Source organism: Marmota flaviventris, chromosome 17 (assembly GCF_047511675.1).
Source record: "Marmota flaviventris isolate mMarFla1 chromosome 17, mMarFla1.hap1, whole genome shotgun sequence".
NCBI classification, from domain to species: Eukaryota; Metazoa; Chordata; class Mammalia; order Rodentia; family Sciuridae; genus Marmota; species Marmota flaviventris.
Window position 1 is genome coordinate 16,824,289 of NC_092514.1, and position 27,837 is coordinate 16,852,125.

Genomic DNA, 27,837 nt, shown 5'->3' on the forward strand with positions numbered 1-27,837 from the left:
AATCAGAATACCAGTATTTTCTAAAGTAGTGGAAAACATGATTTTTATAAAATCATTCATAAATAAAAGAACAGAAACTAGGACTGTAGATTTTAATGTAACAATATGAAAACTTCATTGACATGGTTTTAGGTTCTACATTCTAACCTTTTAGAACTACCACACGTTTTGTTGAAATATTAAAGAATATATCCACAGTTATCTCAAAAAAAACCATTCAAATTCTACTTCTTCCTAATTACACGTCTGATGTTCTTAATATCTATTTTATCAAAGCAGCGTGGCATAAGGTTGAATGCCAAAGCAGATATGAGAATCCAAATTTAGAGTTGCGAAAGTGTAAAACAGTGCCTTCATCCCACCAATTTTTTTATTTTGAAAATAGCTATTTTTGGCAATATGTAAAAACGTGGATGTGTAACCGATGTGATTCTGCAATCTGTATACGGGGTAAAAATGGGAGTTCATAACCCACTTGAATCAAATGTATGAAATATGATATGTCAAGAGCTTTGTAATGTTTTGAACAACCAATTAAAAAAAAAAGAAAATAGCTATTTTTCATAAAAATGTTCATGTTGAACACAAAAGATTTAAGTATTGATTTTAACTTAATTTTTTTCATTCTTAGTTTCTAATACCTTAATATTTATAAACGAACCATACATAAACAGAAGTTCTTTAGGATTCTCATTTTCTTTCTTCTATTTCTTTTTTTTCTGGGTGATGCTGATCTCCTGCCTCTGTTTCCTTGCCTCACTTATGCTAGGCAGGTTCTCTACCACTGAGCTACAACCCCAGCCCACTAGTTCCTGTTTTTAAGATTATAAAGAAATCCTGAGATTTAAAAGTTCGAGATTTGTTGTTTAACCTTCCAAGTTTGTTGAAAGTCAAAAAGATGGTATTCAAAAAAAAAAAAATGGTATTCATGTATGTGAAATTATTGGTAAAATATTTAAATATAGATTTATAAATAAGTTTTGCACTCTTTTATATTGTTGTGCAAGTCTTTCAAGTTGGGAGAAGAGACAAAGAATGTACATTAAAAAAAATTGCTATTAATAATGAAGCTTGTTATCTCAAGGTGACTGGAGAGAATTCACATATAAATCTTCTGCTCCCAAACTAAAGAAAAGGTAGCCTTACGATGGAAGTTTATCTTGTAACAAAAGAACACAATAAGCCAAATCCTGCTATTCTTGAATATAGTCCATTGCTATGGTCCAAGTTGCTTTTCATTTTTGAACTTTGTCCCCTTCTTCCCTTGCAGGTATAGAGCAAGATGCAGTAAATACTTTTACCAAATATATATCTCCTGATGCTGCTAAACCAATACCAATTACAGAAGCAATGAGAAATGACATCATAGGTAAGTAGTGCTTGAAGTTATAATAAAAAAAACCTGACTATTTTTGATTATTGACCAAGAGGGTTTTTTGTCTTTTTTTTTTTTTTTAGTGGTAGAGGTTAAACCTAGGGCCTTGTACATGCTAGGCAAATACTCTACCACTAAGCTTTATCCCTTACACTTTTTTTTATTTTGAGACAAGATCTCACTAAGTTGTTCAGGCTGTCCTCAAACTTCTTATCCTCCTGCTTTGGCTTCCCAAGTAGTTGAGATTACAGGGATGTGCCACTATGCTCAGCTAAGAGATTTTTTTTTTTCTTTTTTTTGGAGAATTTTTAATGAACATTGAATAACCTAACATACTTCCCTTCCTAGTCTGTTTTCTTATATCTGTTACATAGATGTATAGGTCACTTAAAAAGTTGCTTTCCTATATGTGGACCTGAATTCCTAGATTTTAACCTGAATAACAGCAAAAGCAAGAACAATAACAACATATTTATTAGTACAATGTCCAGATGATAAACTAAGGACTTCCCATAGATAAATTCATTTCAACTTCTACAGAACCTTATTGGATAAGTAGCTATTATTTTATGAATGAGGAAACTGAAGTAGAGACACATTAACTACATTGTTCAAAGCAACATCTCACAGTCAGAATTTGAGATTAGACCATACCCTAATTGGTAGTGTTTTCATACTTAGGTTGGAACCAGCTTTCTCTTATGCCCTCTTGCCCCTGCCCCCCCCCAAAAAAAAAAAAAAAGGCTAGAATAGAAAATTCATAGTGTTTCCCATAGTAAGGGCAAAGATTTCAGGAATTTTTTTTCCATTATACATGCATATATGTGTGTATAGATAATACTGAATGAATGACTTCTCTGTAGATCATAGTAAAAAAAAGTTTGAAAGCTTTTACTGTGTTTCATGAGGACGACCTATATTCACAGAAAAAAAATGGTTCATTTATTCATCAGCAAATATTATATTCCAATAAGTTCTAGTACTAAATTTTGTTATTTTTATTCACCTCAAACTTAGTACTTGTGATTTATGAAATAAAGTACCTTACTCCTAGTAGGTTATTCTAGTATGGGGCTTCTTTATTCCTTCCTGTGAGTACTTTGCACTCACTTATTATAGATGAAGCATGACCCCTTTCAGGCTCAGCTGTGGTTCTTAAATTAGCCCACCATACTTTCCAGTGAACACCTGTTGGCTATTTTGGGGTACATGAAATGATGCCCCTGTTTTCCTTTTTCTTCCATGCAGACACCTAAAACATAGATTTGTGGATGCTGGTGGGTTGTCTCCATCTGTATTTTGAGGGTTGTGGAATACTACTAGTTCACCTACTTTTGTTGACTGATCGTGTTATGGGATTTTGGTTTTCTGTGGCGGTGGATTAAACCTGGGGCACAGCTGAATTGCCCCAGCTCTTCTTAATCTTGAATCCTTCTACCTTGGCTTCCCTGGTAGCTGGGATTATTGGCATGGGCCATCATACCCAATGGATTTTGAGTTTTCTACATAGTTGGAATTTGTTGCTACCATCTTCTAGACTTTCCTGGACCATCTTTTCTTAGTAATACAATTGGGGTGAGGTTGGCTAAAAGTTCCAGTTCTCTAATCCATGCCTTGATCTTTTCTGGTGACTAGTCCTCATCCTGATGCTCTTTGGTGGCTACCAGTCATCTCATTAGCACATTAAAAAAAAAAAAAACACAACAACTTTTTATCACTGAGAAGACTTCCAAGAATTTTAGGAAGTACATGTTAGGAAAGTGGACAAAGACCATGTACATATTTCACACTGTTACAGCTAAGTGTTGTCTAGGAGAAAGTGGGAGTAAATGGATCAGTGGACCAGGAAACTATAATGCAGTCTGATTCTTGTGGAGTTTTTGTTCGTTTGTTTGTTTGTTTGTTTGTTTCATTAAGGTCCATCTAACAGCATGAACTCAGAGTGAGACCTCATGGTTGTTTGTCTGACAGCCAACTAAATAGCTTCTTTATTTGCAGTTGTTTAGGCAGTTCCATTTGTATTGTAAATTTTCCACCCATAACTTTTTTATTTTTTGCAGGGGATCCTGGGGATTGAACCCAGGGCCTCATAGGTGCTGGGCAAGTACTTTATCACTGAATTTATACCCCCAGCCCAACCAGTAACATTTTGACAAACTTATTTATAAGTAAATGTTTTTAACAAATCCTTAATTCTTCAGGTTTCAATCCTTGGAATACAATTGCCAATTGAAAGAGTATGTTCATTTTTAACACTTAAGTTAGAAACTGCCAAGCTGCCCTTTAAAAGATATGTTAATTTATATTCCCACTAACACTTATTGTAGTCTTCCCATGCTCTTCATCAAGTATATTAAAAAAGTACATTATTAAACATTATTAACATCAAACATTATTAAACAAGAACACTTATGTATTGTTAAAATTATCCTGCTTTATTAAACAAAAGTATAATGCCTTCTTATTCTAATTTGTATTATTTAGTGATCATGTATATCTTTTTATATTTATTGACCATTTTATGTTAGTTCTTGTGAGTTGTTAGTTCTTTGCTTGTTTTCTTTTGGGCTTTTCTTACTAGTTTGCAAGGTTTGATAAATTAATGATAGTAATCTCCTAATATATGCTACAGATTTTGTCTTTTTATTTTGTTTTTGAGGGTGTTTGAATAAAAATGTTATGTTATTAAATCTTGATTGCTACTTTTATATAATGTACATCGCAAAAGACTTTTTCAAGCTGTTATGTTTTCTTTTAATTCTCTTTAAACCTCACTTATATGTCCTTATTGTTATTTCCCAATTTGATTAACGAATGGGTATAGTTTGAATTTAGTGGAAGCTTGACTCTTTACTGTTTCTTTTACAGCAAAGATTTGTGGAGAAGATGGACAGGTGGATCCCAACTGTTTTGTTTTGGCACAGGCCATAGTCTTTAGTGCAATGGAGCAAGAGTAAGCTAGTTTTGTATTTTCACATTTTGCATTCTTGGGAATTTGGGTTCAGTGTTAAAAATGGACTTCACTCAACTAAAAACAAAGTATCTTTGAGGATTTAAATAATTCGGATATGTGTAAAGTTATCAAGCACATTCTAAAACTCTTGGTTAATAGTTTTTTAAATATAAATAATTTAGATTCTAATAAAAACAAAACAATTTCTTCTTTTAATGTTAATATTGCCTAAGTTAAAAGAATTTGTTTTTAGTTCTGAAGTCATTTTGGAGGTGATTGAGGTTAATGTGTGAGTATTCAAATTGGTTTATTTATTTAAGTGATACATGTCTTCAGATGGATATCCTAATTTTTTAGTTATGTTTTTTATTTAGTGTGTGCTGTATAACTAAATCCACATAGATTTGTTGAAATGGCCTCAGGGCTTTTTAAAATGCCCTTAAAAAATCTTGTGTACTCATTTCTTTCATTCAACATTTATTAAATGCTCTATGCAAGGCATGGTTAGGTATAATACCTGCCTCAAAGGAAGTTAACAGCCTAATAAAAGAAACAGGGCATGTTCTTTGATTATTGTAATACAAAGTACCATGTGTGTTAAATATTACAGGAGGGTTACAAAGTCTTGAGAGGTAGGAGAGAGTACATAAAGATAAAGGAATCAGGAAGAGCACCGTGGGAAGTGAGGTAGCCTTGACCCAGGCCTTTCACATACCATAGGGACAGTATGGAAAGAGTCTTGTTTTTCCCAATTAAGCTCTTTCCTTGGGTGTTCCCTCAAATTTTCCCTTTTTTGTCCATGTGCAGGCACTTTAGTGAGTTTCTGCGAAGTCACCATTTCTGTAAATACCAGATTGAAGTGCTGACCAGTGGAACTGTTTACCTGGCTGACATTCTCTTCTGTGAGTCAGCTCTCTTTTATTTCTCTGAGGTAAATTCTGCATTTCTTTTTACACTCTACTAGAGCATTCCAGCCTCTGAACTATAAAATGCTGGGGCCCCATCTATAGAAAATGACATAGAAGATATAAGTCATTTCCAAAGATGTATTATTGTATTGTTTTTTATCTAATGGCAAGAGTACTTTGATGGCATATTCATCAAAGAGAACATGAAAATTCCATTTAAAAATAAAAAGATTCAGTGTAAAATAACTCTAATTTTGAAAACCTAATTAAGCCATTGCTTATGAGAATGCATGTTTTTAATTATTTGAAACTATTTTAAAGCCATAGAATTTTTTGACAGATTATATTAGCTCATGAATATGAGAATATTTTTGAAAAGTTTAAAATATATTACAGATAGAAGAGATTGAGTGTAAGGTTTTGGTCACACTGATTAATGCATTAAGCGTAGAGCCATCAGTAATTATTGTCATTTTTTAAAAGTCTCTTATGTACCAAATAAAGCTATAGAATTTGATACTTAATTCCAGTACATAAATAATTGGAGTCCCAACTTCTGAAGAAAGAAAAGTAGTAAAATTTTTCCTATGCTCATCATTTTTACTTAAGCTACTTGATAGGATTACATAGTGAAGCATTTGCAAAATGAATAAGTATACTAATCTCTTTGAGGCATGGTTTTGTTTCATAGCATTTGTTAGGTTTCAGCAAATGGAATTATTTTGTTGCAAAGGAAGTGACTATTAAGAGGATTCCCAATCTCACAAAATGTAATCTGGACACTTGGATTCTCTTTTGCCAGAATACTCAGTTGATTTGTTTTTACACCCTTTCTTTGCCATAATTTAAATCAGTATTTGTTCAGGTTAATATATTCTTATGGAATGATGGAAATGATCAAGTGTAAAAGATTTGGTTTGATTTTCTTACCTTTTTTTTTTTTTTTTATCAGAGATTGAACCTAGGGGTGCTTAACTACTTAGTCACCTCCCCAGCCCTTGTTTAAAATATTTTATTTAGAGGCAGGGTCTCATTGAATTGCCTAGAGCCTCCCTAAATTGCTGAGGTTGACTTTGAACTCATGAGCCTCCTGCCTCAGCCTCCCTACCTCTGGGATTATAGGCGTGTGCCACTGCACCCAACTACTCTTTGTATTTTTGACGGTGGGAACTACTAATCCAATTTAGTGTAATTTTTACTCCAGTTCACTAAATTTTGCATCTATCTGTGTGGTGGGGTTTTTTTTTTTGTTGTTGTTGTTGTTCATTTCAGGTGTTCTGCCCTTGCCAAGAATATTTTACAACTTCTCTATCTCAAATGACTGTATGCCCTATTGCTAACTGATGTTAAGTAAAAAAGTAGATTTGTTTTTGCTTTTTGCTTATATCCTATATTTTAATGCATAGGGCTCATGAAGTAGACAAGTGAAAGAAATCCATTTTTAGTCTTATTTTCCCTTTTGTGTTTTTCCTTTCTAGTACATGGAAAAAGAAGATGCAGTAAATATATTACAATTCTGGTTAGCAGCAGATAACTTCCAATCTCAGCTTGCTGCCAAAAAGGGCCAGTATGATGGACAAGAGGCCCAGAACGATGCTATGATTTTATATGACAAGTGAGTTTTATTGGTAGATGTATTCAGCAGGTATTTACTGTTTGAAAACAAAGATGAATAAACTCAGTCTCTGCTGTCAAGGAGCTCAGATGAAAGCTGCTTTTTATATGGTGTGTGTAAGGCTTTGTGGGAAACAAAAGTTTCTGTTGGGGGAAGGGGATGTTTATGTGTAGAAGTCAGGATAACAATATGGTGTTCAGGAAGGGTTTCATAGGAGAAGGATTTGATTTGGATCTGAAAAGTGAATGGAATTTTGCCAGCTCGAGAAGGCAAGGAAAGAAAGTTCTAAGTAAAGATATTAATACAAGCAGAGTCATAGAAACTTTAAGGAATGTGGCACTTTCAAGAAACCCGAGTTTGAGGGCTTAGTGGCAGAACTGTACTTGGCATGCCTAAGACACTGTGTTAAATCAGGAAAAAGGAAGGTAGGGAAGGAACACAAGTTTGAATCATTAAAAGGATAAGGAAGGGCTGGGGATGTGGCTCAAGTGGTAGCGCGCTCGCCTGGGCATGCGTGCAGCCCGGGTTCGATCCTCAGCACCACATACAAACAAAGATATTGTGTCTGCCAAAAACTAAAAAATAAATTAAAAAAAAAAAAAAGGATAAGGAATACAAGAGGAACATGTAACTAGTTGGTATAGATTGCGAAGAGATATCTTTGAGGGGATGGGGTTGGCTCAGCAGTGGAGCACTTGCCTTGCAGTGTGAGGCACTGGCTTGATCCTCAGCACCACATGAAAATAAATAAAATAAAGGTATTGTGTCCATCTACAACAAAAAATATATATGTGTATATATATTTTTAAAAATCTTTGTTTGAGTGTATCACACTTCTGGTGCAAATCTGCTCAATTACATTATAAATGAATGATAGTTTTGCATAATTGTTGGTTGTTTTCTATTTTTGGTATAGGGGATTGAATTTGGAGGTTCACTCATGCTAAGCTTGTGCTCTCCCAAGCTATAGCCCCAGCCAGTTTTTTATTAGCTTTCCCTGAAAACGAGAAGTTGCAAAGATCTTGTAGTAAATAGAATTCAAAATAGTTGCTTGGATAAGTGATAAGACTGTGGCCAGATCCAAAACCTGAGGATGTCTGTTCATTTAAAGTTTCTTATTTTATGGAGAAAAGTAATTTGTTATTTTCATCCATAAGCAAATACTAAGATAATAACTTGAGGATAGAGAAAACTGTAAAGAATGTTAGAATTGGAAGGAGAGCCAAAATCTTATAGGCCACTGGTCCCTGAACATCAGTCTGCAGGCTCATGCCAAGTTGCATGAGTCACCTGGGAGCTTGTTAAAAATAAGTTTCTGGTTATTTTCCGGTTATCTCGAAGATTTGGATTCAGCAGGTTTCAGTTATGCCCCAGGAGTCTTTATTTTAGAAGATAATTCCAGGTAATTCTGATGAATAGCCAGATTAGAGATCTAGTCTGATTTTCTTCATTTTGCAGATAAAGACACTTAAGGCCGAAAGAGGTGGTAATTTTTCCAAAAGACATTACATAAAAAAAGATTGTTAAATCTTGAAACAGTAAGAGTTTACAAATTTGATCTGGGGTGCCTGAAAATTCATATCATGAAGGAGTATTTACCAGTTTATTAATTACAACATGGGAGGCTCACTTTTGGTTGTGAAAATTTTGACTAGAAAAGAGTTTTCTATATGCTGAGTCAGTGGCACTAGCACTAAACTAGCAAGGTCCTGGCTGGAGCTCAGTAACCACAGCAGAGACCCTGCTTCCCACTGGATTCCATTTCACCTTTGGAGCTTTTATTAAATGAAGATGACTATGTGACATCCCACTGGCACCATCATTTTGCCAGGCTCATTGTGCCAGATTTGATTTTGTAATTCCCAACTTGTTTGTGGTTGTATGCATCATCAGTCAGGATCTTCAGACTTTTTGTGTTTCTGTCAGAAACTAGAGATATAAGCTACTCAAAAGTGCTGGAAGAGATACTTTTTTTTTTTTTTTCTGATTTAATGTGTTCTTTGTATCTACTTCATAATCAGTTTACCAAAATACCAGCTACATTTTATCCCATCAAATTGGAAATCTTTGAGTAACCGTTATTTACTCCTTTTCCTTTCTATATCAAATCACTAGCAAGTCTTGTTTTCTTGAAATATATCAAATTCATCCACTTGACCCTTGGTAGCATTTTGTTTTGAATTCCTACATGTTTATTGCTATGCCTCCAAATTATGATGGTGTGTTCTTATTGTGTCCTGTGCACAGATCTTTTCTCTTTTCTTACTTTTTTATAAATCCATTTCTATCAACTAAATTCTGAAAGAGGGCTAGGTGCCCATCAAATATGTGTGATTCTTTCCTTTACTTGGTCGTAGCTTGACTTAAACAAACACCAGCAGAGTTGACTGGACAGAAGCTAAGGATGGCTGGAAGGCAGGTAGGTAGGTTGCAGATTCATCCAGATATTTTTGACAAAGTGAGAATAAGTAAAGATTATAGTAGAGCTGTCATCACTGTTCTCTGTGGTTCTAGGTCTGCAGCTGAATCAAGTAATGACAAAAATTGCTTATACTTGCTATGGAATTTGATTTTACTTTGGATATCTTTCTGCCATAGATACTTCTCCCTCCAAGCCACACATCCTCTTGGATTTGATGATGTTGTGAGATTAGAAATTGAATCCAATATTTGCAGGGAAGGTGGACCACTCCCTAACTGTTTCACAACTCCACTACGACAGGCCTGGACAACCATGGAGAAGGTAACCAGGATCTCCAAAAGTATTACAAGAAGTTTTTTTTTTTTTACTAGTGGATCCCAGAAAATATTCCATGGGAAAAAGCAAACATAACACAATAGTGGAAAATGGCAGCAGTATAACATAGTGACTAGGAGCAGAGGCCTTGAGTCTGGAATGAGTTTTAGTATATAAACTTTTATAGTCAGAGTGACCTCAGTTACTGAAATTCTGTACTGCCATTGTCTTCATCTGCCAAGAATTGCACAGAATCTAGGACAGCCTGTGAGGTTATATTGCTAATACATGGCATGTGTATACAGTTGGGAAAAGGTTAATTAAGCACTGTTACATAATACATTACACAAAATCTGAATTTCTGATATTATACATAAAGATCAAATCTTTGAAAAGCTGGAGGTAACAGAATATCACCAGTTATCTAAGGATAATTCTTTTTCATAGTTGGAATTAAAAATTTTATGAATTTAAAAGTCCAGATCTATAGCATATAAATGATATTAACTTTCTGGGTTATAAAATTAAAATATAGCCTGGCATGGTGGTGCATGCCTATAAAGGCAGCTAAGGCAGGAGGATCGCAAGTGCAAAACCAGCCTAAGCAACTTAGCAAGAACCTGTCTCAAAATAAAAAAAAATTGAATACAGAGAAAAACAAAATGCTAAGACAGTCCTTACTAAATGTTTATAGGTAAAGAACTTGCACTAATTTTAAAAACACCAGCAGGACCCTGGTAGATAACTGGGAAGAGGACAATGAAGACATGAATGATTCATTTAACAAGTACTTTGAATATTTCTATGTTAGTTGTTGGTGTTATGGTGGTGAATAAAATAAAGGTGGTTTCTGCTCCCTCCCCCAGCTTAGTCTATAAAGAAGGTACATATTAAATACAGACATAAATATTTACAAGGGTGCTAAGTGCTATGAACGAAAGCTTTTGTAGTAAATGCAGATAATAAACATGGAAGCTTATTCATCATCATTAGTAATTATTAAGTGGAAATAAAAACATTTGTGCATCACTTTTCAAATTTAACAATTTGAAAAGAACAAAGCACAAAACCCAGTTTTAGAAAGCTCATGTGGAAATAGATACTTGATATATTCCTAATGATACAAATTAATAACACATTTTTGTGGGGTTTTTTTTTTGTAAATTTTTTTTAGTCATAGTTGGACACAATACCTTTATTTTATTCACTTATATGGTGCTGAGGATCGAACCCAGCACCTTGCACATGCTAGGCGAGTGCTATGCCACTGAGCCTCAACCCCAGCCCTGATAACATACTTTTGAAGGATAAATTGCCCATATATGCCAAAGTTAAAATTAGCTAAGCAAGCAGTAATATCCTGACAATTTATCTTAAAGAAATTAGTTCAGGGGCTGGGGTTGTGGCTCAGTTGTAGAATGCTTGCCTAGCATGTGTGGGGCACTAGGTTCTATCTTCAGCACCACATAAAAATAAATGAAGATTTAAAAAAGCAGTTCAGAACCAAAAATCAATATAACACAAAACTTTAACATTTATCACAAACCAGAAAGATCTAGTTTCAGATTATTCTACCCTGTAGACGATTTTCTGCTAAGAATTAATATCAAGACATGCAGTTTCTATGAGAAGTGTTTTTTGGGGTGGGGGCAACAAAATTGTATGTGTCAATAATTTTAATTGCCAAGTAAACTGTACAGAGCAGTAATATTCAGGGTAACAAGAAGTAGTATGAACATTTGTTTTATCTGGTAGAATTACAGGTAAAATATGTTTATTAAAATATAGTTTTAGATGCATTTGATTTTTCAACTTTAAAATTATGTTTTTCCTCTCTTTCAGGTCTTTTTGCCAGGCTTTTTGTCCAGCAATCTTTATTATAAGTATTTGAATGATCTCATTCATTCAGTTCGAGGAGATGAGTTTCTGGGAGGCAATGTTTCACTGACTGCTCATGGTTCTGTTGGCCTTCCGGATGAGTCTCTTCCAGGTGGCACAGACAGTGCCACTTCACAGGTAGTCACTGATTTGCATCTACCAGTAGGAAGATGTATACCAATCCTTTCCTTTAAATAGCAGTACTAGATCCTATTTGTAAGTTTTAAGTTATCGATATAAAAGAGAAAGTTAGCCTACTTACTATTTATAATCAAAGTATTTGTAGTGAATAACCATACACATTGTGAAATATCTTACTGTTTTATTCAGGCCATTACTCTGCTAGACATTGTGGCTGTTCCTTTTACTAAATTCATTTTTAGCCTCTGAGGAGCTCTTTGTGTAATTGAGAAATTTTAATAATTAAATTTGGATGCTTTTTTTTAATAGAAAAGTGAACTCTTTAAGTTTCATAATATTGACCTTTTGGGTTCATTTTGAACTAGAATGCTATATTGTATATATTTATTTGACTTTTGGGTTTTGGGGGGAGCATTAATCCTAAATCAAACCTTACCTGATTGTCCCCACAATCTCATGAAATGGGATATTCTGAAGACAGAATATCTAAAGGAGGCATTAAGAAGTTAACCAGTTTTTAGGCTGTGAAGTTAGTCAGTGGTAGAGTGCTTAGCTAGCATGTGTGAGACCTTAGGTTCAATCCCCAGCACTGCCAAAAATGAATGAATAAATAAATATATAAATGAATGAATGAATGAATAAAGTTATTTTGTTAAAGTTACATAGTGGTAGAGCCAGAAATATTACCCTCCAGGCATTCTTAACCATAAGCTTTATAATATAACTTATTAATCTTATCACTATTGACAAATGAATAAGTAACACTGCAAACTTTTGAATGCTGGATCTTGGATAAGTTTTAAGACAGTACTACTTTACTGCTGTCAACAAGGTTCTCTTGAATACTTTTTCTCCTTATTAAGTTTACATAGGGGGCAACCTGCTAAGTGTGGTTGCCATTTTGTTTTTTTATATAAACTAGAAGGGCTTGTTTTTATTTATTATTATTTATCTTGGGTAATAGGATTGAACCCAGGACTTCATGCTTTTTAAGCATACTCTACCACTGAGCTACATCCCCAGCAACATAAAGTTTGTTCGTATTTTTGCTTGAAGTATACTACATACAGAAACCTGCACTTATCAAAACTATATATAGAATTTTCACAAACAGAGCTAACCCATGTAACTGACATCCAGATTAAGAAACAGAACATTAATAGCCAGAAGCCCTCTGGAGCCCCTTCTAGTCTCTATCCTCTTCCCTGCCAGGATAGCTACTGTCCTGTCTTGACAGCATATACCTATTCACTTTGTAAATGAAGTCATATAATGTATTTCTTTTTTTTTTTTTTTTTTTTGGTATGGCTATATTATAATAATTCACATTTATATTATATAATTCAATGGTTTTTAGTATATTCAAAATTTTATCTTTTTATTCAGAACTATCTCTACAGTGAATCTTAAAGTATTTTTATACCCCAAAAGGAAATCCCATTTACTATACTACAAATCCCTGCTCTTCAGCCATAGGGAACTGCTAATCTATTTTTTGTCTCTATAGAGCCAAAGATTTGCTTATTTTGGATATTTCATAGAAGTGGAACCATTTAAGATGTGGCCTCTTGTGACTGACTTTTCATTTAGCATCACATTTTCAAGGTTCATCCATGTTTAGTGTGTATCAATCAGTTGGTAGACATTGAGTTCCCCTCTTTCTGCTATTATGAATTATGGTACTGTGAACATTTGTGTACAACTTTTTATATGGACTTGTGTTTTTATTTCTGTTGTTGTATTCACCTAGGTGTATTTTTTGAGCAATTGCCAGACTGTTTTCCAAGGTGACTACCATTTTGTGTCCCACCCACATTATATATGAGATTTCCAATTTATACATTCTTATCAGAACTTATCATCTGTCTTTTTGTTTAAAGCCACCTTGGGTATAAAGTTTTATTTCATTGTGGTTTTTATTTTCATTTCCCTGATGACTTATAATCTTGCGCATCTTTTCATGTGTTTATTGGCCTTTTAAAATTTATCTTTGAAGAAAGTTTATTCGAATTCTTTACCCATTTTTACATTGGGTTGTCTGTCTTTTTATTATGACTTGGAGTAGTTCTTTTTATATTCTAGATATGTCCTTTATCAGACTTACTAGATAGTGATTTGCAGATATTTTCTCTGGTTTTGTAGGCTGTTTTTTTTTGTTGTTGTTGTTGTTGTTTGTTTTGTTTTTTTACTTTTCTTTATAGTGTTTTATTTTTTGTTGTTGTTTTGTTATTATTGTTGGGTTTTGGCAGTACTAGGAATTGAACTCAGGAATTGAGCATGCTTGGCATGTGCTCTACCACTGAGCTACTTGCCTATCCCTCTTGATAGTGTCTTTTGAAATTCAGAATCTTAAGTTTTGATGAAGTCTAGTTTGTCTGTTTGCTTTGGTTGTACAGACTTTTGGTATTATGTCTAAGAACCATTGCCAAATATGCAGTAACCATGATTTACAGTTTGCTGTGTTTTCTTCCAAGGGTTTTCTATCTGATCCATTTTAAGTTAGCTTTGCATGTGGTATGAGGTAGAGGTCCAACTTCATTCTTTTTCATATTGATATCCAGTTGTCCCAACATCATTTGTTGAAAAAACTATTCTTACATCATTGAATCATAGAAAAATCAATTGGCCGTGTAAATATGTTTTTATTTCTGAACTTTCAGTTCTTTTCCATTCAACTGTGTGTTTATCCTTGTGCCAGTACCACCTTGTTTTGAGTACTAAGTTTTGAAATCAGAAAGCATTTGTACTGAGCTTTTTTTCCCCCTTTTTTAATTTTTATTTTTTCTTTTCATTTTCAACATTGTTTTGGTTTTTCTGGATCCTTTGCATTCCATATGAACTTTGCCATCAGCTTTTTCATTTTGGTGAAGATTGCATGGAATCTGCCTTGGGGAGTATTCTCATCGTAAATATTCTAATCAACACAGGATATGTTTCTATTTATTTATGTCTTCTTTAATGTATTCCAGTAACATTTTATAGTTTGTTCCCAAGTTTTTCTTTTTTCTTTTGTAGTAGGGCTTAAACTCAGGGTTGCTTTTACCACTGAGCTATATCCCCAGCTCCCCGCAACTTTTTTAAAAATTTTGAGACAAGTTCTCAGTAAGTTGTTGAAGCTGGCCTAGAACTTGCAGTCCTCTAACGACAGTTTCCCAGATCCTTGGGATTACAGTTGTGTGCTACTGTACCTAGCCCATTTTTCTTTCTGATGCAATTATAAATAGAATTGTTTTCTTAATTTCATTTTGGATTGTTCTGATATGCTCATTTTTGTGTGTTAATTATGTGCTTTGAACTTTGCTAAATTTGCTTATTAGCTTTAATAGCTTTCTTGTGAATTCTTTAGGATTTTCTGTATAAAATGTTTCCTGTGAATAAGGATAATTTTCTTCCTCTCCACTTTGGATGCTTTGTATTTTCTTTTTTCATCTAATCATTCTGGTTAGAACTTTTAGAACAATGTGAAGTAGGCGTGACAAAAGCAAGCATCTTTGTCTTATTTTTGATCTCATAGGGAAAGCTTTTGAGTTTTTCATCATTTAATATGAAGTTAGATGTGACTTTTTAAATTTATCAATGTTGTTTATCAGATTGAATAAGTTCCCTACTAATCTTAATTTTTTTAATTACAAAAGGGTACTAGATTTTGTCAAATGTCCTTTCTGTGCCAATGAAATAGTAACATAGGTTTCTGGGGTTTTTCTTTCTATTGATAAGTATTAAATTGATTTTCAGGTATTAAACCAACCTTGCTTTCCTAGGATAAATCCCACAAGGTTATGGTGTTTAGTAATCCTTTCAACATGCTGCCAGATGTAGTTTTGTTGAGGATTTTATATCAGTATTCATAAAATAATACACTCCATAATATGAGAGATTTGTCTTGGTTTTCTTGTGATATATGGATTTGATATCTGAGTAGTAATTGTCTCATAGAATTAATTGAAATGTGTTCCTTTCTTATGATGAATGTTTCTTTTCAATCTAACTATGTATCTTAGAGAGTATTCTTTTTCTCTATTTGAGTCCCCCTCTTCTCCATCAATGAAGCATTGTTTAAGTGTTAAATTATTTTGTTCATTTACTATATGCCTAAGTTATGACTATTAGGCTTGATTCCTCCCTTTTGTTATTTTAAACAGTGCTGCAGCAAATAATCTTGTATATATGTCATTTTGCGTAAGTGTGAGTCTGTCTATAGTTGAGTTTCTAGAAGTAAAATTTCTGGATCAACCCATAGCTCTGTATTTCATGAAAATACCAAATTTAACTTGCTTTTTTTGTAGGAGTGGGGTGTAGGAGGTAGAATGCTGGAGAGGAACATACTGTACTCAGCTAGCTTGTCATTCTAGAAAGGGTTCTTTAGCTTCTATTTTGTCAAACAACCTCACTGAGAATCCAAAACATTCATGATCACCCTGTAAAAAGTTGGGCTTTGTTAGCTAAGATACATGTGTGGATGGATGAGAGCTTTGTACACTGGGAAAATAATGCCTGTAAGGATAGCACATTTGTCGAAACTTAGGTCATTATGAAAACAGATTTGGCATGTTAAATACATGTTTTACATTTTAATCTTTTGCTCTCCTTCAGCATTTCAGAATTGTTGCTATTGAGTTTCTCAGTAGTAAAAGGATTGAGTGAAAATCATACATTGAAGAAAATTTTGTACAGATCTGTATAGTCCAGACAAAGGACTGATTGTTTCCTGAATAATGTATTACTTATTTTATAATTTCTATTGTAGTCCAATGTGAAAAAAGCCAGTATTAAAATTCTGAAAAATTTTGATGAAGCGATAATTGTGGATGCTGCGAGTCTGGATCCAGAATCTTTATATCAACGGACATATGCAGGGTAAGCTTAGCTGATGTCTAGAATTTTTACAAATGTAAAAAATTTAGCCAGGTGTGGTAGTGTACACCTATAATCCCAGCTACTCAGGAGGCTGAGGCAGTAGTATCACAATTTAGAAGCCAGTCTGGGCAACTCAGTGAGACCCTGTCTCAAAATAAAATTTTAAAAGAATGACTAGGAATGTAGCTCAGTGGTAGAATATTTGCCTGTCATTCAAGAGTCAGTCCAGGGCCTCGTGCATGATACAACAAATAGAAGAATTTACATCTTTTAAAATTTTTAATTAAATTTATAGTGTGAGATTTATAATATATAGTGTGAGAGTAACATTGTGGCTAAAGTGAAGGCTCTGGAGTGACTTCTTGGGTTTTCATCTTGGCTTTGCTACTTATTAGCAAGCTGCTTAACCTGTTTATGTCTCAGTTTTTCATCTGTAAAATGAGAATAATATTAATACTTCCTTGAGTTGAAGGGATTAAAGAAGATAATACATGAAAAGCATTTAAAATGTTAACCTGATATCTAGTAGGCACATCATAAACATTACCATCCTTATTCCACCAGCATATGCCAGATTAATGAGTGTCTTGGTAATATAGTCTGTCTCTTACACATTTTGTTTGATTCACATGATAGCTATGTCAAAGTTTTGGTCTTAAAAACAAAAAGCAAAAAAGATGCCAACATCATTTATTGTGGAGTACATAACTAGCATTTGGAAAATGGAATGTAATCATTCCTTTGTACTTAAGAACTAGGTTGTGTTCATTTTACCTGGGAAGAGAAAGACAATGATACATAAGATATGCCACTTACTGAGAGTTACTACAGACAAATCATAAAATCACTGCCTCTTCTCTGAAGATAGCTTAATACATAAACCTGTGTAGTCTTGATTACCCTACCTCAGCCCCTAACCTAGTCCCAACAGTACCATGAAGGAGGGTTTTCAACATGTTTAATTGCTGTTTATCAGAAAGTAACAGTGATTTGGGGGAAACTGAGGAGTCTTTGTTGAAGGAAGGGACTGGAGTTGTAGCTCAGTGGTAGAGCGCTTGCCTAGCATCTGTGACACACTGGGTTTGATTCTGAGCACACATATAAATACATAAAGAAAATAAAGTTCCATCAACAACAAAAAAAATTTAAAAAATATTGAAGAAATTAAAATTTATTTAATTTCATTGTCTTTGGAAAGTACACTTCAGCTGTGTCATACTTATAGTTTATAATCTGTAATTGTTTTAGTGATCTTTTAGAAAATAGTGGATGATAAGCCTGAATGAGTTAATTCCCAAAGGTGAGATTTATTCTTAAGGAATGGTTTATTTACATAAGAAAGTTTTATCAATCGTGAAATGTTTACCTCTACATTTTTGTGTGTATAAATGTATATTTTAAATAATCTATAAAATGGATCCAAAAAGAGAAATGATAATTTTTCTTCATCATTTTTAAAGTTGGTTTTCATTGTTTGTTTTAGTTTTATGATTTTAGCATCTTCCTAAAGTTAAGACAAATTTTTATCAGTTGGTATAGGCATACGTGTGTGCCATGAATGAAATGAGGATTTATTAAGAAGAATACTTCTAAGGGCTGGGGATGTAGCTCAGTGGCAGAGCGCTTGCCTCACACATGTGAGGTACTGGGTTCAATTCTCAGCACCACATATAAATAAGTTAAAAAAAAAAAATAAAGGTCCATTGACAACTAAAAAAATATTTTTTAAAAGATTATCTGTAAAATAAAGTCCCCTTTATCTGGAATAAAATTATACAGGTATCACAAAAATTTTCTTCTTTTAACCAACTTTTAATTACAAATAGATTATTCTTATAAAAAATTAAATTTACCTATAAGTTTAATGTCTTCTAATTTAACGTACACCAATGCTTATTTTCTCTCCTTCTTACTTAGAGTAGTCACTGTTACGTTATAGTTTCCTTCCTTCTTTCCTTCCTTCTCTTTCCTTTTTAAAAAATAGTACTGGGGATTGAACCCAGAAATGTTCTTCCAATAAAGTTTTGAGACAGGATCTTGCTAAATTGCCCATGTTGGACTAGAATTTGTAATCCTTATGTCTCAGCCTCCCATGTCACTGGGATTACAGACATGCTGCACTCTGCCTTGCCTATTTGCTTATTTTTATGTAATTGATACTGTGCTCTATTCTGTGTCTTGTGCTATCATTTACAATTTTGGAGTTTTGTTTATTTGCTTGCTTACTTGTTTTGTTTTGGGGGTTTTGGGTGCTGAGGATTGAACCCAGGGCATCATGCATGCTAAGCATACACTCTACAGTGAATTAGAACCCCAATCTCTTCTTTATAATGTATTCTGATCATTGTTAGAGCAAGTCCTACTTCTTTGTTCCTTCTTTTAGAAAATTGTTTATTCTTGTGCCTTTTCTCTTCTGCATGAATTTTAGAACTGTGAATTCCCTATTTGTCATGTTTCATAACCTGTTTGAGATTTTGAATGAAATTTAATTGAATTTGCTTTCTGTGGAGGAAGGTTCTATTTTCAGTAAGCTTTTTAGATTTATATGAAATGCTTAAAAAGGGATTAAATTCTAGCTCTTAGAAGTTACATATAATTTTTCTTATGTAGGAAGATGACATTTGGAAGAGTCAGTGACTTGGGTCAGTTTATCCGAGAATCTGAGCCTGAACCCGATGTAAAGAAATCAAAAGGTTTGTGGTATTTTTATACTTCATATTAAACCTTTGCTCATGTTACTCACTGGCTATAATTGCAGGGCCGCTTAAGTTTAAACTGGTCATAACCACGATATCTTTCACCCCATGTTTACATTCACAAGTTAGTACAAGGGCTGAATGAAGTTACTGAACCGGCTTTACCAAAATGGAAGGCAGAGTAGTGAGAAAAGATTGCTTACCTTTTTATTTAGTGGCAAAATACCCAATCCACATTAGACTCGAGATTTATCTTTATTTTATTAAATTTTCACAAAACCATTGAAAATTATTATGAGATATATATGGAGAATATTAGTAGGTTGAAATTCAAATCCTTACTTCGTTTAATCAGCAGAAGAGTGGCTTGGTCAATTCTAGAGTTAGACTCATATCTTTTTTTAAGTGCCTTTGTGATTGATTTTAGCTTCCAAACAGTTGATTTATACAGGAAGATTATAGAAACAAATGTGAATCTATTTGGATATGTGATTGGCTGACAATAGTGTCTTGAGTAAAGGATGCTAACTTTATTAAGTAGAAAGTACTCCATTTTAATAAGTGTATTTAAAATTAAGAACTATTGTTAATCTTTCTATTGAATTTAATAATACTAAATTCCTATTATGTTTATCCTATTTTTTTAACCCAACTACAGCTGGGTGATGAATTATATGCTTTATTTTGATGAATGCTCTAGGTTAGATCTACATAGTTGAAAAAAATACAACTGATTTTTTGAAGCAATTTAGAACAGAAAGGGACCTATTACTTACTTGACCTTATTTATCCATATAATTGATTCTATTTATTTTCTGTTTTGTCAGAGAAGTCTCAGGTCCTCAGTTAAGAAGAATATAAAGACTAAGGGAAAATATAAACACTTTATTCATCAAATTGCTTGTTTTTTCCCTTGCCTGTGCTAGGGATTAAATGCAGGACCTCAGGCATGCTAGGAAGGTACTCTCTCTGAGCTAGTAAATCACTGAGCTAGTATCTGCAGCCCACTAAATGATTTTTTTAGTGCCTCTGTATACTAATATTCACTGAGCATGTTAGAAGGTGCAGATCCTGTCCTCAAGAAACTTACAGTCTAGTAGTTATGTGGCTTGTCTTGGGTAAAAGATGAATATTGGGAAGAGATAGCCTTGAAATAGAGGAAGTGCTGGATGACCTCTGTGAGACATTGGCCAGGAAGAACTCTACAGTGTCATTAGGTAGCATTTGTCAATGAGGATAATGGGGTCTCCAGTATTAACAGAAAAATCTCTATTTAGTTTTTTTGTTTTTTTTTTTTAATCTGTTCTTATACCTCTGACAGCTCATGAAGCAATGTTACTACTCCATATATAGATGTTGGAAATATTATAGCATAGGAATTGGGAGTTTGCAGTTAGCTTGTTTTATATGAAGTAAGATATATTATGAAAAAAGATACACAAGAAATTTTTTCCTAAATCGTGATCTCTGCTCAATCTCTTTATGCTATTCATTTATTCTAAAAAATTGATGAGTGCCTATTATATATGTCTACTGTTCTAGGTCCTGAGAAGAAACAGAATTTTTTTTCTTATAACTTAAATGATAGTGAAGGAGACATTAAACAGATAATACTGTTTATGTACATGTTTGTAAATATGAGCGTGTGTGTGTGTGTGTGTGTGTGTGTGTGTAAGCATAAAAAGTAGGGTAATGGGCTGGCAGAGTAGTGGGTAGTGGTATTTGAATGGTCTTCAGCAAAGGCCTCATTGAGGCGACAGCATTTTAAGTAAAGATCTTAACCCAATAGGGGAGAAGCTCAGGCAATATCTGGAAGAAGAGTGTTCTTGGTTAAAGAAACAAGGGACAAGACCATTGTGGCTGGAGTGCAGTGAGCAAAGGGATGAGTGGTAGAAGGTGAGTGAGAGACCATGGCAAGGACTGGAAAGTATTGGGGAAACATGGGAGGTTGGATCAGGGAAGCAATGTAATGTGACTTATGTGTTAAAGGGATTGCTCTGGCAGCTGTTTGGAAATAAAGTGTCGAGCTTTAAGAGAGGCAGAGAAACAAAACATTCTTGTCAGAATCTAAGTAAGGGAGGATAGTTGTAGATTAAGCTTAAGTGGAGATTAGGCTGCAAGTGGGCTATATTTGAAGGTAGAGTCAGTAAGTTCGTATCTGTATCAGCAAGCCCATCCACCAGTTTACTGGCATTATTACTTTAATCAAGATGTGCTTATATAAAGTTACAAATAGGAGTTTGTTAAATATATCCACATATCTTGGTTCTTCCTTTGGTTTTCCAGATGTCTCTTTTTAAGTATTTTTTGGTAATATAGGAGCACAGAGATTGCATTCATTCACTAAGAAGGCATTTAAATGATTCCTATGTGCCAGGCACTGTGCTAGATGTCAAAGATGATATAAATAGGAGGATATAACCTCGGTCTGTTTTTACTATAGCTTGGTTTCTTCCTTATGACCAGACTTGTGAAACAATCAGGCTAAGAACCCTACAGAATGTTCAACCTTCTGGATTTTCCTGATTATATTATTTATGTTATTGCTTCATTCCCAGCATTTTTTTTTCTTTTTTTTTAAATATATTTACTTTTTAAAATTTTTATTTAAATTGTAGATGGATCTTTATTTTATTTATTTATATGTAATGCTGACAGTCAAACCCAGTACCTCTTCATAGCATTTCTTGAAAACTAGAAGTTATACCTGAAATTTAAAAAATTTTTTGATATAGATGGACACATTACCTTTATTTTATTTATTTATTTTTATGTGGTGCTGAGGATCAAACCCAGTGCCTCACGCATGCTAGGCAAGCACTCTACCACTGAGCTACAACCCCAGCCTCTACACTGGAAATTTTGATGGTTCAAGTAACATGTCATAAATTATAAGTGCTATGATATGTGATTTATATTTCTACACACACACACACATTTTTGCAGTGCTAGGGAACTCAGAACCTCTCATAGGCTAGATGAGAGTTCCCTCTACCACTGAGCTACACCTATACACCCCCTGCCATACATATATAACATTTTTTAAAAGACTATATTGGTGTATACATTTAAAAATCACCTGAAAATATATGCACAAAATTCAGCAGCAGTTACTTTAAGTATTAGAAGAGGGAAGGTACCTTTTACTTTTTATTATAACCTTTCCCCCCACGTTTTGAATTTCCTTACATTGTTCCTATGTCACTTCACCCCTTTCCCCATGGCTTCTTGTGGCAGTTGAAATAAAATCTCTCCTCTTATTGTGTCTTATGAATGTCCCCTTCTGTTTCTATTACCTTACTATGCACTACTCTTTCTTTCACAGACTAAGCTCTAATTCAACTATCCTTTATTCTTTTTCTGAGGTTTCTTTACATTTAGGGCCTCTGCAGCTGCTATTTTCCTCTGCCATGACTTTCATGCCACAACTGGCTCCTCCTTTTCTCAGCATAGTCTCTTCAGAGAGCCCTTTCCAACCCTCAAGATCTAAAATCATCTGTACTACTAACATACCACTTCTTTCTTATTCATTGACTGAAATTATTTTATTTGCATACATTCTTATAATCTTATTTTTCTCATAACTGGAATATTGCCTCTGTGAGAGAAGAGATTTTATCTGTCTTATTTGGCACTATATTCTCCAATTTTAAAATTATGCCAGGTACGTAGTAGATAGTTACTTATTAAATATTTTTTGATTGTATTAATTGATCTTTAAGAATTCCATTAGAGGGGCTGGGGATGTGGCTCAAGAGGTAGCGCGCTCGCCTGGCATGCGTGCCGCCCGGGTTCAATCCTCAGCACCACATACAAACAAAGATGTTGTGTCCGCCGAAAACTAAAAAAAAAATAAATATTAAAAATTCTCTCTCTCTCTCTCTCTCTCTCTCTCTCTCTCTCTCTCAAAAAAGAAAAAAAAAAAAAGAATTCCATTAGAGGGGATGGGAGTGTAGCTTGGTGATAGAGATCTTGCCTAACATTCACAAGACATGAGTTCAATCCACTGTACCACCAAAAAAAAAAAAAAAAAAAAAATCATTAGAGATTATGGGTGACAAAATTCTGGACTACATAATTCCATTTAAGAAAAAATATCCAGGAGCTGGGGTTGTGGCTCAGCAGTAGAGCACATGCCTTGCATGTGTGAGGCACTGGGTTCGATCCTCAGCACTACATAAAAACAAATAAACAAAATAAAGGTATATTAAAAAAGAGATAATACATTTTTAAAAAATCCAATTCCTAACACCCCAGAGTAAAGAAAAAAAAATATTTCTTAAATTTGGCTGCCTTTTGCACACTGAGACCCTAAATTTTCTTACCCAGATTACTTTCTTCTTACGATACTCACAGAGGCTCCCCTCTCTTCTCACACCCAAATAATGAATATTTCTTAGCATTTTCAAGCTCATGCAATTTAGATAATACATTGATATATACCACCTCCCCATTCTATAGATGAAGTAATCAAGAAATGGGGACATGTAATTTGTTCAGAATACTGTCTTGATAGTAGTTGTTTACAGTTCATTTTCCCCTTCGTTTACTTTCTTCTCCTTCCTTGCTAAGTATAGCTGGACAGAATGTTTGTCATTTACCAGCCTGTAGTTTTAATTTGGGTTTTGCATCTCTGATAATACAGCACTGAGGAAGAAAAAGTAGAATTTTGAGAAGAGTGTATCTCAGAGGCTTTTTAACAAGGTAATTTAAAAAGTTACATTAAAAATCATCTCAGAGAAAGTGTAACAAGAAGGAATTATAGAAAGATGTTGTGAGCTAAAATAAGAATGAATTGTAGTTGGGGAGTGATTGGTGTCAGAAAACACAATGCAGCAGGATTAGGAGTAATTAGAAGAGGATTTGAAGTTAGTGGTAGCGTGAATTGGAAAGAAGGTCAGATTCATGAGGCTTCCAAGGATAAGTTCAAGAGACTGCATTTCAAGGTGGAATTTGGTAGCATTTTTACTGTGCCAGCAATGGAACCCAGTGAGTTCCCCATGTAAGCTAGGCAAGTGCTCTGCTGCTGAGCCACATCGCCAGCCCTATGTTGAATAGTTTAACATAGGTTCTGTGAAAGAAAAATTTAAGAGAACACACCAAAAAAAGAGTAGATAAGAGGAAGATGAGTTTATAACATGTTAAATTTGAGATTCTTTTATATAATTTGGAAATAAGGATTTGATGCTCAAGGAGGAAATTCTGAATTATTTGCATATTAAAGGAAGTTAAAGCCATAGAAGGGAATGAGATGTCCAGAAGATTACAAGTTGGAAAAAAAGGGGCGGGGGGGCTGACAATGGGGATCCTGGATAAACTCCATGTTAAAGGGGGAACACAGAATAGTCATGGAAGATATAGGTATTAGAGGTAAAGAACAGAGTGTCAATAGGAAAGAGACTGTCAGTAGTGTGACTCTGCAGATAAGCCTGATGAGAAAGCAGTGCATTGATTAATTGAACAGCTGGGTGAAATTTTAGGCAAAGCATTTAACACTGTGGCTCTGTTTGTCCTCATTGACAGTAAAATTTGACCAGACCAGTATTTGACTGTATTTGAAGTTGAGTTATACTGTGGATTGGATAGAGATGACTATTTAAAATTTTGTTCTCATCCAGTTCATTTAGGTAGTCCAACTTATAACAACATGATCTGTACTAGAAGACGGTATAGGAACTGGTCTAAAGGTTTAAAAATATAATAAATGTATTATTATCTGCAGGGTTTCTGATCTCACGACTAAAAGGCTCAGGGGTCACTCCAGTTAAACTGGGCTAATTGGGCTGCATGAAATAACCACACAAGAGACACAATACCTTTTTCTTTGGGGTCACTGTGACGGCTCCTCTCACCTTAAGGGTCCACAGAAAGAGAGAGAGCACACGCTGACCCCTTTTATTGAGGAGAAGTTATTTAAATAAGGCAAGGGGTCAGGTTTCAGGGGGCTGAGTCTAACTTCATGATGTCCACTGTTAGCAGGTTGACTGACACCTGGGTAGGCCACACCCAAGGGCACAGTAAGAGAAGGGGACACACACAAGGCACTTCCATGGAAGATTCTATCCTAAACAGGGCAAGGGATTATATTACAAAGGAACAGGTGAGCATAGCTTCACCCATGGGGCTGTAGCAAGACACACCCATGCACAAGACACTGACCCTCGGACTCAAGAAGGGTGGGGAAAGCTCTGCCACATTTCTGCAACTGAGCGCCTCAGCACCCAGCCGGGGATTGTAACTCAGTCATGTGTAAGGTTGGTCTCCCACAGTTATCTCCTGATGTATTGCTAGTTTCTTACCTAAGATCAGTGTCCTGGTTAGATGTTTTTGTTTGTTTGTTTGTTTTAATGTTTACTGTAAATTTGACACTAGATAATAATTTCTTTCATCAGGTAAGGAGAGTAGGAAAAAAAAATCTAGAATTCTGAAATAGCTTTTCAAAAGCACTTCTATGATATTTGTAAGGTGAATACTTTGTTATGGAACATACAAACATACTTGGTTTTTACCAATGGTAATATTCCTTAATGTTTTGGATGGGATCATACTAGAAAAGAATATCCATGTCTAAAAGTAACAGCTTTTAAATAAGAGCATTTTTAATGTAAAATTATGTATGAAATCTGTATTCAATTTTGTTTTGTTACTAGGATCCATGTTCTCACAAGCTATGAAGAAGTGGGTACAAGGAAATACTGATGAGGTAAATTCTACTTTTAGTATAAAAAGATCCCTTTTATAAATGCTACCCTTTTCTAAGAAAGGTTTTAAAGTTTTCTCTTTCTTTAGTTCCCATGTTTAAACAGCTTGACATATCTGTGCTCCCTTATCCAGAATATAACAAGAAAAGAAAGGCCCTTCTTAGCAATTAAGAATTGCATGGTGATGATAAGAATGATTCTAGACCACGGGACTTCAGTACAGAGACTATGGCCATTGAAGGATATCAATCCATTCAAATTTCCATCAATCAGTAGGCATGGATCATATTGCAGAAACAAAAGCTGTCCTTCCCCACTCTGATTTTACTTTCAAAAGTGGAGGCTTGCTTGAATAGCCATCTCTCATTGAGAGATGGGAGTAGAAAATGTAAAGTGTTAGATTTTGACCTTCTAATACAAAAGTAGTCATATTGGCTGACTCTAGAAAACAATGCCTGACTCTAGAAAAAATACATGGAAAATATTTGTTATTAAAATTATACCTCTATATGATTGATTTTAGACCTCTAATTATGTGCATCTTGATCCATCTAATGAGTAACCATTATCAACAGTTTAAATTACTTCCTTTAGGCCCAAGAAGAGCTAGCTTGGAAGATCGCTAAAATGATAGTCAGTGATGTTATGCAGCAGGCTCAGTATGATCAACCTATGGGGACATCTACAAAGGTAAGGATGATTTCTGTTCTGAGTTAGCTTGTGTAAAACTGAAAAGAATTATATTCCAAATGTATAAAAATTAAAAAGGACATAGGGTACATCTGTGTCTGCCTTTGAAGGGTTAACTGCTATAGGAATTGCCTTCTCATTATAAATAATTATAAAACTGATAAACTAAAAACAACTTATTTTCAAATATTGAACAGTAGGCAATATAGGACTATAATCCTTGAGAGGAGAATAATATTGAAGTGATACTTCCTTCACTGATTAGAAACAGTTTATAAAGTACAGAGAGGGAAAAACCAAACAGTGCCCGATAGGTTTACTGAATTAAGGAATTAGAAGTCAAAGTTGGAAGAGCTGTTTTGATTAGAAGTTATAGGACAAGGTACCAAAAAAGAGGGAGTGGCCTAGAAAGTGAGCTGCAGAGGAGAGTCCTCTCAAGTCCTTGGCCAAATACTAATCTCTGTATATGTGAAGTAAAAATGCATATATCTAGGGAAAGAATCCCTAGAAGTTAAGATGCTAAGTCATTTTGGCCATAATATTATATAAAACATTGCATAGTGTCCTCACAAAGGATATGTCTTATTACTAGAGCTAAATTAGCCCTAGTAATTTTAAACTTAACCAAGTTTAAAAGCAAATTTTGAAAGGATTGAAATGCTCTATGAATAATAACTCCATGCCAAGACAATCTTCCTTAAAGGAATACAACAAAATTGAGCACTCCACAGTATAAAGTTACCATGTTTATCATCCAATCAAAAATTACTAAGCATGAAAGGAAGCATAGACTGGACCCATAACTAGGGAAGATTCAATCATAAAAACAGGCTCAGAAATGCTGAAATTAGCAAAGGCCATAAAACAACTAGTTTAAAAAGACTCAAATGGAATTTCTTGAAATAAAAAAAATATTGTATCTGACCTGGCACAGTGATATACGCCTGTAATCCCAGTGGCTCTGGAGGCAGAGGCAGGAGGATCACAAATTCAAAGCCAGCCTCAGCAATTTAGCGAGGCACTAAGCAACTCAGCCAGACCCTGTTTCTAAATAAAATACAAATAGGTGTGGGGTAGAGTGACCCTGAGTTCAATCCCTGGTTACACCCGCCCCCCCCCCCCCCCAAAAAAAAAAAATTGTATCAAGTGAAAAATACTGCGTGAGATAAATACCTGCTTAGAAGCCATAAAAGGATTAGTGAAAAACAGTGGAAATTATCCAAAAATAAGTACAACAGAGAGAAGACTGGGAAGAAAAAAGTATAATCCCGATTACTCAGAGTGTG

The 27,837-nt window shown here is 34.4% G+C and overlaps 1 protein-coding gene across 1 annotated transcript in view; it reads left to right on the forward strand.

Annotated features, from left to right (window-relative positions):
• Window positions 1-27,837, forward strand: part of Akap10 (A-kinase anchoring protein 10) — a 73,196-nt gene that overhangs the window by 31,042 nt on the left and 14,317 nt on the right. Inside the window, exons 5-14 of the mRNA XM_027924087.2 lie at window positions 1,271-1,369; window positions 4,244-4,328; window positions 5,136-5,259; window positions 6,715-6,851; window positions 9,450-9,594; window positions 11,431-11,604; window positions 16,355-16,464; window positions 19,075-19,157; window positions 25,811-25,863; window positions 26,456-26,551. Of these exons, the coding sequence (XP_027779888.1) occupies window positions 1,271-1,369; window positions 4,244-4,328; window positions 5,136-5,259; window positions 6,715-6,851; window positions 9,450-9,594; window positions 11,431-11,604; window positions 16,355-16,464; window positions 19,075-19,157; window positions 25,811-25,863; window positions 26,456-26,551 (1,106 nt within the window). The remainder of the gene's footprint in view (window positions 1-1,270; window positions 1,370-4,243; window positions 4,329-5,135; window positions 5,260-6,714; window positions 6,852-9,449; window positions 9,595-11,430; window positions 11,605-16,354; window positions 16,465-19,074; window positions 19,158-25,810; window positions 25,864-26,455; window positions 26,552-27,837) is intronic.